The 19599-nt window shown below is 39.9% G+C and overlaps 1 protein-coding gene across 8 annotated transcripts in view; it reads left to right on the forward strand.

Moving 5' to 3' along the window:
• The window catches only part of Unc-13 (protein unc13 homolog), a 544965-nt gene that overhangs the window by 70968 nt on the left and 454398 nt on the right, over positions 1-19599 (forward strand). For 7 of the 8 annotated variants that reach the window (XM_078193392.1, XM_078193412.1, XM_078193401.1 and 4 more), the window contains one exon: positions 4127-4391. In XM_078193392.1, coding sequence (XP_078049518.1) covers positions 4127-4391 — 265 coding nt within the window. The remainder of the gene's footprint in view (positions 1-4126; positions 4392-19599) is intronic. The other variant, XM_078193449.1, reaches the window with a different exon arrangement.

The raw sequence follows: 19599 nt of genomic DNA on the forward strand, positions 1-19599 counted from the left end.
ACATTATAATTCCTCGAGCCGAGGCTATTTTAAAAAGATTAAAATTTTCTGAATAATTCTGTACGTTCCACTAGATTGTAAAAAAATATTCCAGTTTTTAAACGTGCATCTACTTCCAGCGAAAGTCCTTTTATTCAAAAATGATGATTTTAACCAAAATTGGGTCTCACGTTAGGCACTTTTACCCTACTTTCTACGGGCACGTCGAGCGAACGCACTTTAATTAATTTTTGTTTACGGAAATTGGGTCGAACTGGGCGGCTCCGGTCTTCGGAATGAAAACGGAACAGACTGGAAAGGGTCAGCTGCAAAAAGCGTCGGTATATTCGTAAAATCAAATCAAAACAGCTTTGACCAGACCGGAGGGAACCACCGATACCAGATATCTGTGTAATACCGCTGTACCCCCGTCGAGCAACTTCGCCGAGACTTGTTCTCGTAGGGGTCCCGCGGAGCACGATGGAAAAATGTGGAAGAAAGGGTGGCGAGGATTTCAATTTCAGAAGTTAACATTCGAAGTTCCGAGCACTAGGCAGATCCCCGTGTCCAATTCCGTGTCGCGCGAAAAATTTCTATCCAACTGGGTAATACCCGAATGCCCCGTCGCCGGATGAAAATGATAAGGGTCGAGGGAAATCGTCGAAGTCGGAGCTCGCGCGCGCGTTATCGGAACACGTTCATTACTGGGTTTGCGTCAAGGCTCGGGTACGCGGAGTTTCGCGATCGACTATCGAACCCCCTTAAGAGGTAATCCGATCCATGGCTGATATATAAATAGGTGCTTAGCCAGCAGAATGGGATAGCGCGTTTTACGATAGCGCGATTAGCTTAATTGCGAATTATGTCTAGCGTTCGAATCTTTTTTTTTTCTTTATCTCCTTGATATTTTCCACCAATCCCGCGTTCCTATTGATCACCGCGGCGCTTCGTATCGTCGACGACGTCTCGTTCTTTTTGCCGCGTGTGCAATTACCAACGTCGTAATAATTTCGTGAACGACGTTTTAATTGCTTCGTCGTCACCTGTACGTACTACACAGGTTCATTCGCCGGCACCGAAACGCTCTATTGGAAATTCGCGCTGTTACTCGAAACAAGAGATTTCTTACGGAGCGAGACGGGTCCTCTGATAAATTCAGAAGCGTATTCTTCATCGATTATTTTAAACTGCGAAGAAATAGACGGGTGCTTCGGTTCAAGCGAGTTCGTAATTGCAGAGGCGAGAGCCGGGACAAATTAACGTCCAGTCGTTAATGTACACGTTTAATTTACATTACAGTAATAGTCGCGTTAGTAGACACTAATGTGGGTCTGTCTTTTGTGTGAAGGTACTGTACGTTCTCTCCAGTTGTTCCTCAGCTTGTAATAAAATGTAGACAATTTAGAGAGAGGAGATACGGTTATTCAATTCTCGCGATTTTCTTTCGTAGTTGTTGATTTTCAACGATCATAAAAATGAGCCGCGAGGCTCGAATAATTGTGTCTACTCTTCTCGAATTGTCTATGTTTTATTACAAGCTGAGAAACAATTAGGGAGAATTCACTGTATTTTTGATTCGGAATAATCTCCATTTGTTTTACAGATATTTAAATTTATTTTTTTAAATTTAAATTTATTTTTCTTATTACATTGATCTATTATTTTCTTATTATTCCATTAATTTAGATTACATTATATTTTACAGATATTACATTGATCTAGATATATATTTACATCGATTATAAGCAGGTGAAATATGCCAGGTTAATGCCATTAAACCATGTAAATCGATAAACACAGATAGAAAGTAAAAAGCAGAATATAGATTTTTCTACTAATTAAAACTTTCTCAATTATATTCTAAAAACTAGAAATGAAATAAAATTATTTTTCTTGCATCGTATTTTTATGTATAACAAGTCTTCGCAGTGCACTGTATCACTAATTCATTTTTGTTATAAATATATAAAATCCACAATCTAGTGTTTCTTTATAACAAAATACACACTTCAAGCATTAGGTCAAGGAACTCCGGCAGAACCTTAGATCTCAAAGGCTGAAGATGCAAAGGTCTCAAGTTTATATTAACATATTCAAAGGTCTCTCAGTGCGGGTTCTTGAACTCTGGCGACCTCAGTTTTAGGTCCCAGGCTGGATTTTTAATTAGACAGTATCTGCGGCTGTCGGCTTTCTAAATTGAATTTACAAATCTCGGGAATTTATAAACTTGAATTATTGGGTTTGATGACCTTTGGATTTCTCAGTCTTCGCGTGACAACCTTTCCTAAAAGTGTCAGCACCATGTTTGCAACAATCAAAATTTGCATACAACAGTTCCCGAATTAGAATGTTAATTTTAAATATTAATCTATTCAAGATCGAAGCTAGATAAATTCTTGATAGCGTTTGGATAGAAAATTATTTCCATTTCAGCACCTTAGTTCGGAAGTTTTTTAAATGTATTAATTCTTAATCGGAGTAATCAATTATTTTTATCGTATAACCTGCTTTGAAACTTGTTCAAATTTTTTGTTTCGCGATTGATGCAATTGACTCGACTTGAATGTAAGTCATAAACCTTGATTTATTCAACGCGAAATCTCGAATGTTTCTGGGACTCGTTGCTTCAAATCGACTGTGTCAAACGGCAGACAAACGATAATCAAGCAATAAACACGTATCCTCGGAACACGCCGTTTAGAAATCGGTATTGCATCGGTGGACGATTAATTTTATCCCGGTCGACATTTTTAATCACACTCGAACGTTCTCTGTGCTGTAAGGAAAAATAAGAGCACGTCATGTGCTCGAGATGAAGAACACGCTATTGATCGAGGCTGGAAAATATATAAGGAGGACAATCGCGTGAATCGCGCCGGAAGAAAACAGGGGGGAGAAATTTTGGATCTTAGCTTTCTGAAATATCTCCACGGGCGCCGCGAAATCCTCACTTGCCAAGTTGCGAACCTTTAACCTACTTTTTCCTTTGACGCGCGGCTACGTGTGCGCCCGGTGCCGCTTTTAAATCGTATTTATTTAACTTCCGTGACGAAATAACCGCCTAAAAATACGGACACGGGGATGTACCGATCAATTTATCCCTCTATTTAGAAGTAATGCACGTTCGCCGTGTAAACTCTGACAAGTGGTCCGTTCTTAAAACGACCACCCCTTAAATTATAGAGAGTTAATGCCGCCGCTAGAACAGCGTTATCGATTATCAACTAGCATTAAGAACCTGATACTATAGATAGCTCGGCTGACATTTTTCAATCCCGCGAATGGACTCGCGAATTTTTATGCAAATGGAAATTTGCATGCCTAATTCCACGAGAACTTAGAACAGAGAAAAATTTCCTTCATTCGATAAGGTATCCTTTGTGGTGAAAATAGTGCGAGTTCTCGTATTTTTCAGATATTTCCATGAATGCATAAAGATCCGCGGTCTGTTAATAACCTGATTCACGTTCGCCGAAGTTTCTGTTAATTTTTTAGGTTGACGAGAAGTTCCGGAGGAACGGACAGTGGTATCTTTTTCCAAAATTTTATCGTGACTTTAACGAGCCAAGCTAATATTTATTCTAAAAAAGAACCATTTTATCGTTGAAATATATATTATAAAAATGAGCTGTGCACACATGCAACGCAAAATAATTTTGAACAAGTATTAATGAGAAATTTATCCAATAAAAATGTTGCAGAGGATATATAATTGCCACATGTTTGGAAAAATATATGCTTTTTATATAGCTGCTTTTAGTGATTCGTAAAGTTGACGTTAAAAATGTTGGAATTGCGAACGTCGCATGAAATTGTATATTCCAACTGTATAATGATAGTCAAACGTCGATGAATTATTAATATCCATAAAGATAACATAAAAATAAAGCTCATGCCGGTACTATCCGATTTTCCATTACGAATTCCACGTTTTTCGTAACATGTTCATATTCAGTAATATCAGAGACGTAAAAGCGTCGATTTTTATAGTAACCGTATAACGTTATGAGTCTGCTTTATGAAAGAAGATACCACTGTCTCGCGGTCTAATAGAATTCGAAATGACCGGCGAGCTAACTCCTCGTCGACCATTATCAATGCAATCATTTTCCCATAAAATGAATCGTCCTGTCCGTCTGTTGTTTAGCGAAACGAACGACATGAACACGGGCCTTCTGGTCGAGGTTTGGTGCAAGGGTCTCCTGTGGGATCGTTTCTTGGGCTACTACTACGTCCCGCTATCGGAAGTGTCCTACATGAACGAGGTAACGTCTAAGCAGTCCTACAATGCATCCAGCACGGTATCTCCAGGTCAACAAGAACAACAACAGCAACAACAACAGCAACACATAAACCCCGACAGCATGCGCGACACGAACAGCAATACACAGCCACCAGATATCACCAACACGGTACACTAATTGATACATGCACCTATCTAGATCTGTGTCTTAGTAGCCCTCTGCCCCGTCCCCCCCTTTCTTTCCCCCCCCCCCCCCCCCCCCTTTACGGATTAATTTCAGCAATGCATTCAACCGCGTTCCCATACTTCCGAACGTTCCCTGATAAACTCTCGATTATACCACGACAAGAGGGGTTTCTATTATTCAGGGACGTCGATTAACTAGTCCCGATATTCTAAGCGTACACGTGGTACCCTTATCGTGATAGGCCGAACCTATCGTGCACGTTCGCATTGAATACATTAAGTGACCCTTGTTTCCTAGTCCCGATGCGGTTGACGCGGGACTTGATAAAGAGGGATAAATATGGGAAACCAATGGGGTCACCGAAAGCTACTTTTACTAGTGCCGCGACCGACACACTGTTCTGTCCAACTTTCTAACCGAGCACCGTGTCACGTGAGATATTTTCTGTCACGGAAATTTTAATATCTGATAGCTTGCAGGTTGTAGGGAATTTTAGGGGGACACGCCTTGAGCCACGACACGTGTGTTTTTTTTACTTCCCTATGTAATAGTAAAAATATTGCGAGCGAACAGATCATTTTGTAGAAATTATTATTACTTGGAGTTTAGTAGAAAATGAAATTCAAGAATATACTTATCATTAAACAATTATTTACTAGATATCACGTTATAGTATGAATTTTTGAAACAATCATTTAAATACGTTATCTGAGAAGTTGGTCACGTAATTTAAATTTATAATCGAGGCTTTGTCCATTTCTTTTTTTTTTTTTTTTTTTTTTTTTTTTTTCTTCTGCGTTTACAGTCGCATCAACCACCAGATGGGTTATTAGCGACTCAAGACAGAGTTAAAGTTTATGATACAGTTGGGACTGCTTCAGGAAATGCAGTAATTTCTCGATTGCTTCTTTGTTCTTCAGTGTGTTTTCTAAAGGAGGTCTAATATTGTAGTGTTGTCTTTCCCATCGGTAAATTTTGCAGTGTAGGATGATGTGCTCAACTGTCAGAGGAGTGTTGCATGTACCACAGATTGGTGGTTCTTCTTTGTTGAGGAGGTATTTGTGGGTAAGTCTCGTATGTCCTAGTATTATCCTTGAAACCGCGACTTGATCGTGTCTTGGGAGTGTGTGAGATATGCTCTTTTCAAAGAAGTTATCTTTTAGTGTTCTTAGTCGTGGGGAGGATGAACTTTTCCATACATTGTTCCATTCGTTTTCAATCATTGTTTTTAGAATATTATTTAGAGTCTCGGGTGGTAGGTTGTTGTTGGGTATGTTGGAGGATGATGAGTTGGCTGCCTCTTTGGCCGCTTTGTCGGCTGTTTCGTTTCCGGCAATCCCGATGTGGGAGGGGACCCAGATTATTGTTATCATGTTGTTTCTTAGGGTTGCTCCCTTGTATGCTTTTTGGCATTCTTGGATGATGGAGTCGTTGGACCAGCGGTTTTTGATAGCTGTGATGGCGTTCAAGGAATCGCAGAAAATGACGAAGTTCTTGTCTTGCTGGGAGGAAATATTTTCCAAGGCATGTTTTATTGCGTTGATTTCACAGAAGAGGGCTGGTGCTTTTGGGTGGAGTTTGGTTTTTTGAATCGTTTGACCACTAACAACTGCATATCCAGAGCCAGTTGGGCTACTGGACCCGTCAGTATATATTTGGGTGTGGGTTGGCAGGTTGTTTTTCAGCTCTAGGAATAAGGTTTTAAGTTCTATATGATTTTTCATCTTTTGGTTATGCTCTAGTAGTGTGGTGTTGGACTCGATTTCCGGGGCGGACCATGGAGGGATGCTATGGATTGCTCTCTTTGTTGTAGTGTGGATTTCTAAGTTGAGTTCTTTCAGATAGTTATCTAATCTAATGTAGAACGGAAGAGGGATTCTGCTTTTCCTTGATTGTGTACGGGGAGAGCGGTTCTGTTTAAAGACATTATGATATGCAGGGTTTTGCGGGAAGGAGGCGGTTTTAATAGCGTATTTGACACTAAGGTATTTTCTTCTGGTCTGTAACGGTGGTTCGGATACTTCGCTGAGAATGCCGTTAATCGGGCTGGTACGGAAGGCGCCTACGGTTAATCTAAGGGCGGTATTGTTAATCGTGTTTAATTTCTTGAGTATGCTGGGGTTGGCAGAGTTATAAACGATTGATCCGTAATCTAATTTTGATCTAATTATTGTTTTGTAGGACAGTAGTAGTGTATTTAAATCTGCACCCCAATTGTTTGCAGCGATTGTTTTGAGGATATTAAGTCTTTGGTTGCAGTCTGTTCTTAATTTGTCGAGGTGGGTCTTCCACGTCAGTTGGCGGTCGAATATTAGTCCAAGTAATTTCGTAGAGGATGTTTCTTTTAAAATCATGTTGTTAAGGGTTAATCTTATGTTTGGGTGTTGTCGGTTTCTGTTGAAGGTAATTATTTCCGATTTAGTGCTGGAGAATTTGAAACCTGAGGTGAGCGTCCATTTCTGCAGCTTGTCAAGAGTTTCTTGTAATAATGTCTGTATGGTGTGCGGGTTTGTTCCTCTGCAGATTAGGGTTAAGTCGTCGGCGTATAGGAATCCTTTGACTGGGTTTGATACGCTATCTAGTATATCGTTAATGGCTATCAGAAATAGGGATACGCTGAGTACAGAGCCCTGTGGAACGCCATTTTCAACGATTTTTGTAGTCGAGAGGACATTATTGGATCTGACTTGAATTAATCTCTTAGCCAGGAAGTTATTAATAAAATTTAGGATATTACCTTTTAGACCATGTTTTTGGAGGATGATAACTATTCGATTTCTCCATGTCATATCATAGGCCTTTTCAATATCAAGGCATACAGCAGTTGCATACTGTTTGTTAATAAAGGCGTCAGTTATTTGGGTCTCTAGATTAATCAGATGATCATACGTTGAATGAAATTGCCGGAAACCGCTTTGGTAGCTACAGATTAATTTTTGAGATTCAAGGAACCACCGAAGTCTGTAGTTTATGATTTTTTCTAATAGTTTGCACATAGTATTTGTGAGTGCAATCGGCCGGTAGCTATTGGGGTCCGTTGAGTTTTTGTCTGGTTTCAAGATGGGGATCACTGTGGCTATTGTCCATCTAGTTGGAAATAAGTTGTGTGTCCAAATGCAGTTGAATAGGGAGAGCATGAAATTGAGTGCTTCTAGAGGTGAGTTGATTAGGAGAATGTTGGGAATTCCGTCTGGTCCGGGGCTTGTGTTTGTGCATTTGCTAAGAAAGTGTTGTAATTCGAACATTTGGATTGGCATGTTTATGGCAGATAATAAAGTTGGATCGAGTTCTGTGCTTGTGGGTGTTGTCGGACTGGATTCTGTTCGCTGTTTATAATTTAGAAATTGCTCAGTGTAATTACTATTGCTAGAGTTTTTTTGGAAAGTTGTTGCTAAGGTTTCAGCTATTGTATTGGGGTCAGTGGCGAGCGCGCCATCCGCTTTCATTAAGGAGGGTATCGTGGATTGTGAACATGATCCCTTAAATGCTCTGATTTTCTTCCATATTTGTGCAAGTGGGGTAGATAGGTTCAGTGACGATACGTATGTTATCCATGACTCTCTCTTGCTATTTTTTATGGCTTTACGGGCTATGGCTCTTAGTTTTTTGAATTCAATAAGGTTTTCTGTGGTTTTGTGTCTTTTGTATTTATTGAAGGCATGCTTATAGTTCTTAACAACTTGAGAGCAGTGCTCGTTCCACCATGGTGTGTATTTGAATTTAAGTTTATTAGTGCCTTTTGTCTTCGGAATGGCTGAGTTCGCTGCATTTATGATGCATTCTATGAAGAGTTCGAGTGCCGTGTTAAGGGAGGTCGGGATTGTAGGGTTAGGTTCTGAGATCTGAGGAATTGATTTGGATAGTAAACTCACGGAATAAGGTCCAGTTGGCTTTTTGAAGTATCCATGTTGGGTGTTTTGGTGGTTCACATTTGCGGTTAAGTTTGTAGGATAGCTTAATTGGGTAGTGGTCACTATCATAGAGATCGTTGAGAGTGTTCCATGTGATGTTTTGAGTGATTGATGGACTGCATAAAGACAAATCTATTGCACTGAAGTTTCCGGTTGCTGAACTGAAATGAGTGGGATCGCAGTTATTTAGTAAATTTAGGTTGGTTAGGTTTATTATTTTTTCAATGGTGTTTCCTCGTTTATCGGTTTTTTCAGAGCCCCAGATATGATTGTGGCTATTAAAGTCACCGAGTATAATGAAGGGTTTGGGTAGTTTGTGGATTAATTGTATAACTTCCGTTTCCTCGAGCTGTCTACTGTTCGGTATGTACACGTTGCATATGTATAGGTTTGTAGGGCATACAATTTTCGTGACAATTGCCTCAATGTTGGTTGTGATTTTAACTTCTTCGCTGTGAATGTTTTTACTGACGAAGGTTGCTACTCCCCCGCTTGCATGGGTGGTAATGCGGTTTTTGAAGAAGGGTTTGTAGTTTTTAATTTTGCCTGAGTTTTGGTGTTTGAAGTTTGTTTCCTGTAGGCATATTACATGTGGTTGGTTTTCGTTAATTAGTAATTGAAGGTATTCAAGTCGGCTATAGAAACCGTTTAGGTTCCATTGTATGATTTGCAGAGACATGGTGGATGGGGGTTAAGTTTACTGTTTCTGTTTTTTGTTGGAAAGGATAGATTGTGGGGCCACAGGAGTTGAGGGATCGGGTTCTAACCTTTTTATTAGACGGTGGAGTCTATTTTTCATGCTCGCATCTTGTAGTATGGGGTGGACTGCTTTAAGCATAAGGATTAAGGCTTTTATGTCAGAAGTGTAGTCAACAGCGATGTCATTTGGGTTGTCGTTACCGATCGAGGTCTCCAAAAAACTTTTCAGTTGAATGAAGGTGAGTGGGAAGTTATTGGTGGGATCTTCCAGGATCATTTTGGCTGGGCTAAGGATATTTTCCATTCCTTCTATAATTCTAGCCAGTGATTGTGTGCGCTTCGGTTTTTTCTTCGGGTTGGTTGGTGTGATCGAGTACAAAATCGGGTTGACGTCTTCGGTATTGAGACTTGTAGCTACAGGTTTAGGTTCGTTATCTACCTGAGTCTCCGAGGAGTGTGATAGAGGTCTTTTTGTGGGGGTGAAGGTTTCAGTTTTATTTGATTCAAAGGGTACTTCGGTGGTTGTAATGGAGAAATCCATGGATTCAGTGGCCTTGATGTCGAGGGTTTCGTTATTTTCACTGTTCCTTGGTTTAGTTGGAATTTCGGTTGGGTTATTTATGGGTTTCTGGGAATTTGACGCGTTTGTTGATTGATCTGATGGTTGGTTAACGTTGGTTGGATTTGGGGCTGGCAGTTGTGCTGTATTATTGCATTGTATTGCAATATGGCCTTCTTGCTTGCATATGAAACAGCTGACTTTGTCGGTAGATACAAATATTCTGTATTGTGTGTCTTCATGGGTCATTAGGAACGAATCGGGTATTTTTGTGACATCGTCTGGATTGACATAGATTTGTCTCCTGAAGCTCATTATATGAGTGAAACCAGACTCTTGGATTCCAGCTCGGAGGAACGAAAGTTTAGATGTCAGTCTGATATTATGGTCAGTTAGGAATTTTTCGATAAAACTGTGGGGTATTGTGGGAGAGACATTAGATAGAATTATTCTTTGCGACGGGTTTATTAAAGGCCGGACTGAGGTTGTTGTGTTGTTGATCGTTAATGTCTTGTAATTGGAAACGAGGCGTTTTGCTGTAATTTTGCTGTCCAGGTAGATACAAATTCTATCGTTGGCTATGCGAGAGACGAAACGAATAGCGCTGGCTCCAGTGATTTTTGCTACGGCTTGTGCATAATCTGTCAGTGTTAAGCCATCTAAAGCGTCAATAATGATGGCTTGTTCTTTAGTAGGGAATGGATTGTTAGTAGTGGCTGAGGCGTAAGATTTTGCTGATTGAGCGGATGAAATGTTCGGTAGATTATTAATCGGTGAGAGATTTGGTTCCATTTTGTGGAGGTTATGCACAGATCACACACTTAGAACTTTCTATTGTAGTGGTGAGCGGACCATACCGCGACACGAACACAGCACGATAGAAACAATAGAACGACGGCACACGCGAGCGGATATAAACACGTCCGATCGGTTTGACTGTCCGAGAACAACTCGGTCCATTTCTTGATACCCTAAAAAAGTAAACAATTTTGTCCAATGACGACGGTGACGAATTTTCATGATTCAGTTAAAAAGAATCGATATAACAGTATATATTATTTTATAATAAATAAAAACCTATTCGATTTTCATTACGATCATCTTTGTAATATTTTTTCTACATATACGGGGAAATTTTTTTCAACTATGAAAAAAATATTCTCGGCATTTAAAATTTTATGTCGTCGAACATCGAGCGGTAATTATCATAATAAGCAACAGCCTTAAGAAACAATGGGACATTATCGGAGCACGAATCTTTTCACGAAGTAGCCCGCTTTACGTGTAACCATCCAATACACGGTAAATTTAAAGTAATAGCGGTCGTGTTCTCAATTCAGTTTGGGTATTCGGGACTCATACGGTTCCAGGTATTCGCATGAACGTATCGCTGATACCCGAGCTACCGTTTCGCAGATACAACGATGCTTAAGCTTTCTGAAGGAAGAACAGTATCTTACAATCAATCTGGATCTACCTCTAAGCAACTATAAAACGCGAGCACGTCTGCCGGTAAACGGTTTTACATTTCGCTGGTAATGCGATACACCGCGGGGCAATGGTGGCACAGTTTTCTGAAAAAAAGAAAGTGTAGATCAAAAGTGTAGATACTGTTACAAAGAGAGCAGACAATTCGGCGATTTTACGGGTAAGGTAATTGTTAAACGCATTGCGACGCGGCTCGAATTGGTTCGAATTGATTCAAAATATGCCGCGAAGCTGCGCTTCGACTGTTTGGTCTCGTTACCGACGCGCCATCATGCACGCAGCGTAAATGGTTTGCGAATCGGCGCGGATAATTGTTACGAGAGGTGAACGAAATTTCGATTTTTCTCGGAGAATTCGCGTTGCAGTTACGAATCAATTAACGGTTCCTTTAAAAGTGAAAGTTCAAAAGGATGGCGAGTGTTTGATGAACAAGTAGGACGTTGAATGTAGACCGAAAAGATCGAAGTATCAAGAGCATCCTCGAGAGACGGATCAAATACCCAAAGTACGTATTTCAAAGCTCCAAGTAACCGTCGTTTTTAATATTTCGGTACAATTTCGTGCTGTCGAATTTATAAAGGGAATCATTTCAGTTTTTAGTACAATCGCGTTCAGTCTAATCAATTTTGATTAACTAATTACAATGAATATGAACTGGTTATTAGGAAGTTAATACGTAGATTGAACAGTTGTTAACCGAACCAAAATGGCTGCCATTCGAGGTTAAAATTAAGGTAAATTATTGTTCCTGTAATGTCCAACTCTGATTACATAAACATTGCAATTTAAATTATACAATTTATACAATTAAATTTCTATTTAATATTACTGCGTATATTATATTTTTACAAAATCGTGTTGCATAATCTTCTTATTCAATTATTGAGATAATAATGAAGGAAGGAGTCCTTAGACAATTTTTAATATAGCAAAAGTATATTGATATATAGCATAAGTTATTGGATGGTAATATATAAATTACAATAAATATAAAAATATATTATAGGTCTAAAAGTGACGATGTTCACAAAATTTCCAAGTTAAATTGAAAATAATAAACGTAATAGTTTGATCCAAAATTAAAAAAATGTCTAACCACTCGTTGCGTTAATTAAGGTAGTAATTCTACTGCAAAGACACTGGACGATTGTTTATGGACATTTGCGGGGACTGCAACCAATTGGCGCACGAAATTGTCGCTAAAAAAAGGACGCGATCGTTTTTGCTCGCATTGTAAATCGACGAGCACACCCCGTTATTAGTTTTCAAACAATTTTACCGTAAATAGTACGGGATCGCGCTCCGTCGAGCTCAAGTTTCTAAGAGAGAACAAAACGTGTTGCGAAATAGGGGTGCGGAAAGTGTGACGTCGCGATGATATTTAAGAGTTTCCATCCACCTAGAAACGACAAAAATAGGAGTACATTTTATATTTTTCACGATCAAAACTACAAGTTATCGAATGCCATTTTATTATTATTAGAAAGCGCTATTTCTGACGCATTTTCAATTGGAGGATTTTTATAGAAAACGACACGCGTGGCGATTTTCGTAAAAGCGAATATATATATATGAATTCGCGCGTGATTAATTATAATCAACTTGTAGACGATAGTAATTTCCGTGTAGAGATAGATTTAATTTAAATTATGAAATGGAATACAATGTGCACAGATATGAATACGGGTATCCAACAAGTGGTAATAATATCATTGTCTTTATGCTGTTAAGAAAGGTTACGTATGATGTATGGTCACGTGGTACGCCGCATGGCTTTTCGCAACGAACACGAAGTTGTCCACACAAAGCAGCCCTCATGGTGAGATCTATGACCGGCCTATTTAAAAGCCGTCGCATCTCAACATAATTATGTCGTAAAATAATAAATTTCCATCTAATAATAAATACAGTATTTATTCGAAATTTCGTACATATGCTATCAAAGTATTCTAATGTTTTTCGATAGCTTGCTGGGCTGTACGTCTTAATTTTAATTTCGTTAATAATTTCCATTTTAATGTATCAAATGTACTCATCGATTAAATAAGTATCGATTATATTGCAATGAATTAAAATTTACTGGAATTATGTGACGTTTCGATGGCAACGATCTTCCCATTGGCAATGCATTTAATCCTTGACTTAAGAATATGCGGATTACGTAAGAAATCTGAGTGAGCAATAAACCCGTTTTAGAACAGTGCAAAGTTTCGACGATAAAACGTGCCCGGAGGCATAAAAATGCTCACGTTCGCGGCGCGATCACAAAAGACACGAAACAGTGTTGATAAAATGTTGTAACAAAATCTTTTAACGTCCTTAATCCGGCTTCCGATCGCGTCTGGCTGTAAACCGTGCAATTTGCGCTTATCACTCACGGCTGTCGTCGTCAACACGTGAACAACGTAGCTGCTTTTTCTCATGTGAGCCGTTTATCTGATAACCGGGCGCATTCTGTGTGACCTTACCGGCAGAAAATTTCTGCACAACACATTTTATGAAACGCGGCCGTAAATTCGCGGTTAGACTCGCTGCATAAAGTTAATAAGAAAACTTCGAATAAATGTTTTGCGCTATCTGACCTCGTTTTCGAATTAGGCCGCACTCGGTCCTTCGTGTCTGTCGCTTTAAACTTAACGATCCCGTTGAATATTTTCTTAACGGATATGCACACCGTATTTAGTTAAATAATTCGTGTAACGCGCGCGTTATTTTTCTGGTTTTTAAGTCTCCCCCCCCCCCTCTCTCTCTCTCTCTCTTTCTGTCTCTCCCTTGACACCTCAAATATGTTTCTCAGAGGTTGCTTAACGACATAATTTCGTGAAAAATGTAGGCAGCTACTTGAAATTAGTTTTTTCTCTAAAATATAATCCTCCGCTTCAAAGAAGGATTAAGTGTTAAAAGAAGGAAGAGCTAGTTTCTTTCGCAATTTCTTAACAGTTCCTGCAAAATTAACGGCGTCCTGCTTCGATATTTTATAAAATTTGAGATTGAAACTTCTTCGAGACCTCGATGCACAGAATTTTATTCTTTTAAAAATTCATAGTTAAAAACTTTTTTTTAATAATAAACACACGAGTGAAACGATATTATTATGTTCTACTGTAATATATAATAAAACGTAGCAAATGAAGGCCAAATGATATTAGATTATTTTATGTGCTCCTAGTGCATAAAAATTTCTCTAGCAATAATTCGTTATTTCTTACTCGGCTCGATAAATCTAGTCGTACATATAAGAGGATCGTAGATAATCCTTGCACCATTTAATAAAATCCCAAATGAAATCGATGTGTTCGCTGTACTCGAAGAAACTGGTATGCAAGGTTTCCTTTCCCATAAAAATGGGAAAAGTCCCCAAGGACGGACAAACTGTTTTGATCCGCGGGGATTGGAAATGCAGCATAGTTTCAATTGTCGCGGAACACGATCGTCTCCGAGCTGGCATCCGACGATTCACGATCATTACAAACCGTGCGTCGAGTGGTCGGTCGTGACATTCTAGGCGACTCGGGGCGCTCGCGGGATCCGACGCGCGACGCCGGGGGCACGCGAAATGAGACTGAAACGAGTATGTTTACACGTGGAACGAGACCGAATCAATTGACGGCACAGTCGTGCACGGTCGATGGAAGTGTGTAACGAGTTTCGGGTTAGCTTCCATGATGTCGTCGAATGCGCCGGATTGGTCTGTGCATCGGTCCAAGCCGGTCGATAATGCGATTACCGGTGGACACTGTGTTTGTCTCATCCGTGATCACCGCCGGGGCCAGGAAATAAAATGTAATATCTTGGAACTTCCCGTCCCCCCGTCCCCCCGTCCCCCGGACACGTCGGGAATTAATTTAATTGCCGGCGGAGCTAGACCTTGCCGGGCGAACATTAAACCGCATACGTCCAACGTTGCCACCGCCGCGCTCCCGTGATGTTTCAACAATCTAACGGGACAAAATTGGATTTCGATAATATTCCAGATATGGAAAATCCATAATACGCAATATTTAATCCATCGCGGTGTAACGAGTCCGGCTGGTGATGAAGATTTCATACGTAAGCCGCTGAATGCGAGCGATGTTCGTTAATTCTAAATCGAAACGGTGCTCGATTCTTCTGTTATTAACATTTCGGAATACAACTGAATTAGAGTGTTCAAGGAACATAAATTGTCTCGTTTTAGTTAGGATTTAAATATAGTCTAATGGTACAGTTTATTTGCTTCTATGAATTATATATAGGAAGCAACAGTCGCTCAATCCCAAATGACCAACATTACATATTAATTTTATCGCCGTCTCCGTTTGTAAAATGTTGTAATTTTCTCATACTCCATAGTTTATAAATATTACAGCCATTATTACAGTCGCAAATATTTTCTGTTAAATATAAATTTTATTACTACAAATAATATAATCGTATTCCGCAGAATTAGGCAGAAGGCTTATTGTTAATTCAGTAACGCGTTACATAATTCATACAAAAAATAGATAAGAGCAGACATCGACAAACCGTGTATTAAAAATTGTATAAGAATTTCTTTGAAAACCTGGGAATACGGCATCGTGATACCAATCAAACAAGCTTCGAAATCGATTCGTAACAGTTCCACATACCTCCAACTCGCCAGTCAATTTCAGCACTCGAACTTTGCATATTTTACAGGAAATTCAAGCATTTCCATTTCAAATGGGAAATTAATAATATAATCGCGCGCTGTTATTCGGTGTTCTTTGCGAAGAAACATTCTCCAGGTTCTGCAGCGCGAGCCTGTAACGAGGTGTGTCGCGAATGCTCGGATGATTTTCGAACGAGCTCGACGTGTTTCTACAAGAACACCTGGGAAACCCGAGAACGTTTGAAAAATTCAATTTCGCAGTTCGCAGCCATTTCGAAAGTTTTCGAGATCCCGGCCACTTCGGTGAATCGCGCGGTCGTGTCACGTGATCTCTGGATACACGTTCGAGCGATCGGCTTATTCGCGCAAGCTCGCGTTCGTGCTCGTGACGGAAACGCAGGAACTCCGATAGCGGACAGCTTGCTGGCCATCATAATCGATCCCCGGATTAGATTCGCTTCATGTTAATGCTGAGCGGCCTGATCGGTTGTCAGTGAAGGTCCTCTTTTGTCGTAATACCGTCCTACCCTTCACCCGGGGGGTGGTGGAGAACGACTTCCCGTTCTCGCGGCCGTGTCCATTTCTCGTTACCGTAAATATCGCTAAATCGGCGAAAAACGTGGAGCTGGCTTCTTCGGTCGTTATAGTGCTTTCGGCGGTAAATCAGACCTCTACGCGAATATCAATCTTGTCAAGCTTTATCACGTATACTTTCTAAATAGCTTTTTATTCGTATCAGTTTGCGAATCTTTATGGAAATTTCATGAAAACCAGAATAAACGAAAGATTCTTCTGCTACAGGGTGCAACGTAATGTGTGGACTCGTTTGGAAGTAAAAATTGGCATTTTAGCAATTGTCCTACTTAACCATATTTTAATGTTATAGTCATAAGAATACAGTACTTCGTCCCAGAAATACAAATACGAGAATTTATAAAACGATCTATCAAGATCAAAAAGTTTATCAAGTGTCTAGTGATTAGTCTATTTTTCACTATCCAAAAGCAGTGTTTTGTAAATTATAAAAATCTAAATTAAAATGTTGCAGATTCTATTGCAATTTTTGCCCCCTGCTTTACCTAATACATTTTAAATGAACTCGTTTTATGTAAGGGTCTACAGTAAAGGTTGTGAAAAAGTAAACTAATTTAAACTTAAATAAGTTTGGAGCTGTAACAAGAACGTGAAATTACCTAATAATAATTTAAAAATATTTTCCACCGTCATTGTATATCCGATTATGATATCGAAATTTTCTTACGAATTTTACCGAAATTATTCTTCGTTGTTTTCACCACTTTTATAAAGGCTACCTTAGAAGGCTGTTATTTAACAAGATGGTTTTCGCCGGTTTCCTGCCACCATATTTTCATAGCAAACAATTTTCAATCAAGCGACAAACGTGGCACGGTCTTACAGAAGCGCAAAGACCGATACTTTAAAAAAGGAACGAGTTTTCTTACCCACGGCGCCTAAATGTTCAAATAAATATTATAAAAATTGCGGACGGGATTAAAACTTCGTACGGTTTTAAACTAATTGCGCTACCTTTTCTTATACACTGCACTGTGGTTGCGCGGAAACAGTCAGACAGCAAGCACAAGCAGGAAATTAAACAACTCAAAACCGATTACTTTAACTTTACTTCGCTTTACTTTATTTCGCGTTACGCGACGCTTTCCTTTTAGCGAGTTCCCTTAACGAGATAAGACCGCTAACAAGTTCAGAACCACGCGATACTTCTCCACGTGTAAAAAATACGAGGATCCGAAAGAATTTATCGAAACGTATTTATTGCCGACTGTTGCAATAACGCAAGCTTGGGTTTAAATTAAATTAAGTATTCTGACTGCTTTAAATTAAGTATTCTATTGTTCAGTTATTAAATTCTTATGCTAATTATACAACATAATCTAGTGGTTAGCTGAACTTTTATAAATCTAGGTTTATGTTAAATTACCTTTCAAATATTTGTCAACTTTAAGCTTACAAATTTTCGTCAATTTTGAACTAATTTTTCAAATCGTGGTCAATTAGTATAATGATTCATTGTTCCTATTACACCTGAGGGAAGATTAACGTGCAATACTCAGTAAGACCAAATGATAAATGATTTTGTATTGCCAATACATCAGATCCACCTACAAGCAATGCTTCCTTTTATATTCTTCGATTCTACAGTACAAAAACAAGATCACAATCATTGGCCCACCATATATCATTCTATAGATTGGAGGAAATGAAGGAAAATGTATAGAAGAGTAATGGTTGTCTTTCTGTATCCTCCCGAGAATGTGAAAGAAAATTCGTGCTACTTATGTAACGCTGTAATAACACGAACATGTTCTCTTTTACCATAATAAACGATTAATAGGATTTGCAATTGAACACTGAACGCACTGAAATGATCAAAATCATCAGTTTAATCAATTTTATTTAAGAGTTGCTGAAATTATAAAGACTCTTTTTTCATGGCAAATAATTTAATCTATTGTATCCAGGAATGTATGAATCCAAGCGTGTATTATAAAATGGCGATAGCTGTAATTAAACACTAACTGGTTAGTTACGTTCAAGGCTTAAATAAGCGTTGCATTGTTATATAACGGCGCCATTCACAAATATTTTTATCGGGTGCAACCGAGGCGACGACGCCAGAAGAGCCGAGATCGTGTTTTGCCTGCAGTATGCACAATCGGTTTTTACTTTCTGGACGAGTCTCGCGAAATAGTTTTCGAGAGCCCGGGGAGTGTCACGAGCCCGCGTATAAAAGCGAGCGGAGACAGAGCCGCTCGGCAAGATCCTGGTCGATCAATAACGTTACTGCCCCGAAGAAAGAGAATAATTCAACCGGTCTCTCATACTTTTGCCCGGCAGAATGCGGAAAATCGGTCGCGGAGCGAACGATTGAAGTTTCACGAGCGAACTAGAAGTCAAACTCGTAAAAGAACGAGATGTCTGCGCGTGGATGGTCCTTCTCGCAGTCAAAGGAACCGCCTCTCATTGTCCCAACCGAATATCGGGGCCATTCATCCACGATCGATCCGACGACGTTCGCGAAAGGAAAACGCGGGGGGGTTTCCCGCGACGGGGTGCCGAAACGCCGGAATAATTATACTCCCCCCGTGAAAATTGCGAAAACCGTGTCCGACGTCGGCCTCGATTATTCCCGAGGTTTTATCCCCGGCCGCCTCGCGCGACGGATTTACAATTCATATTATGGTAATTCACGCTGTTAATAATTAACGGGGAACGTTAATACCGGTCGGAAACGTAGCTTTACTTATCGTTCGTTCGGGGCCGGCTGTTTCTTCGCCCCCCCCCCCTCCCCCGCCCACGGAACCCGCGCCGGGAACCGGGAAACTCCGGGGCGATATCGATTTCCATATACAGGCGGGCCGTTACTTAGAAGTCCCGTGACAAATTGCCTCTGTTGAGCGATTTTACCAGGCGAATCATACGTTCGTTACGCAGGCGTGCCGCCGCCAATGCTTCCGTCACGTCTTTTACCCTTTATGGTGACCGGCGAAAAAATTGCGTTCCTTTGTCACAGTCGCAAACCCGTTCGCGATATTTTTTTATTAGGTTCTTACGGATGAAATATCATCTACTGGCGATCCGTTCTTCGAAGGCGCGATTATTCTTTAATGCCGCGCTCGCTTGACTCGAGAAACTCGCGCACACTTTATTTCGCCGATTTGTCGCGGCAGATTAATTCAGCTGGCGCATTGTTGCGCGGACGCCTCGATTGTCGCGTCGCGAAATAGCATTATTCATTTTTTTTCTTTTCGTTCCATCACGAACACTGTTCGAATCTTTTTCGGGTTATGCCAAAGTGTCTACCAGTTAAATATACTCAATGATTATTGATAGATGTATGAGAATATACAGTTTTCAAGGTTTTCTTACTTTTCTTGTTGC

This window comes from Augochlora pura, chromosome 2, assembly GCF_028453695.1.
Source record: "Augochlora pura isolate Apur16 chromosome 2, APUR_v2.2.1, whole genome shotgun sequence".
NCBI classification, from domain to species: Eukaryota; Metazoa; Arthropoda; class Insecta; order Hymenoptera; family Halictidae; genus Augochlora; species Augochlora pura.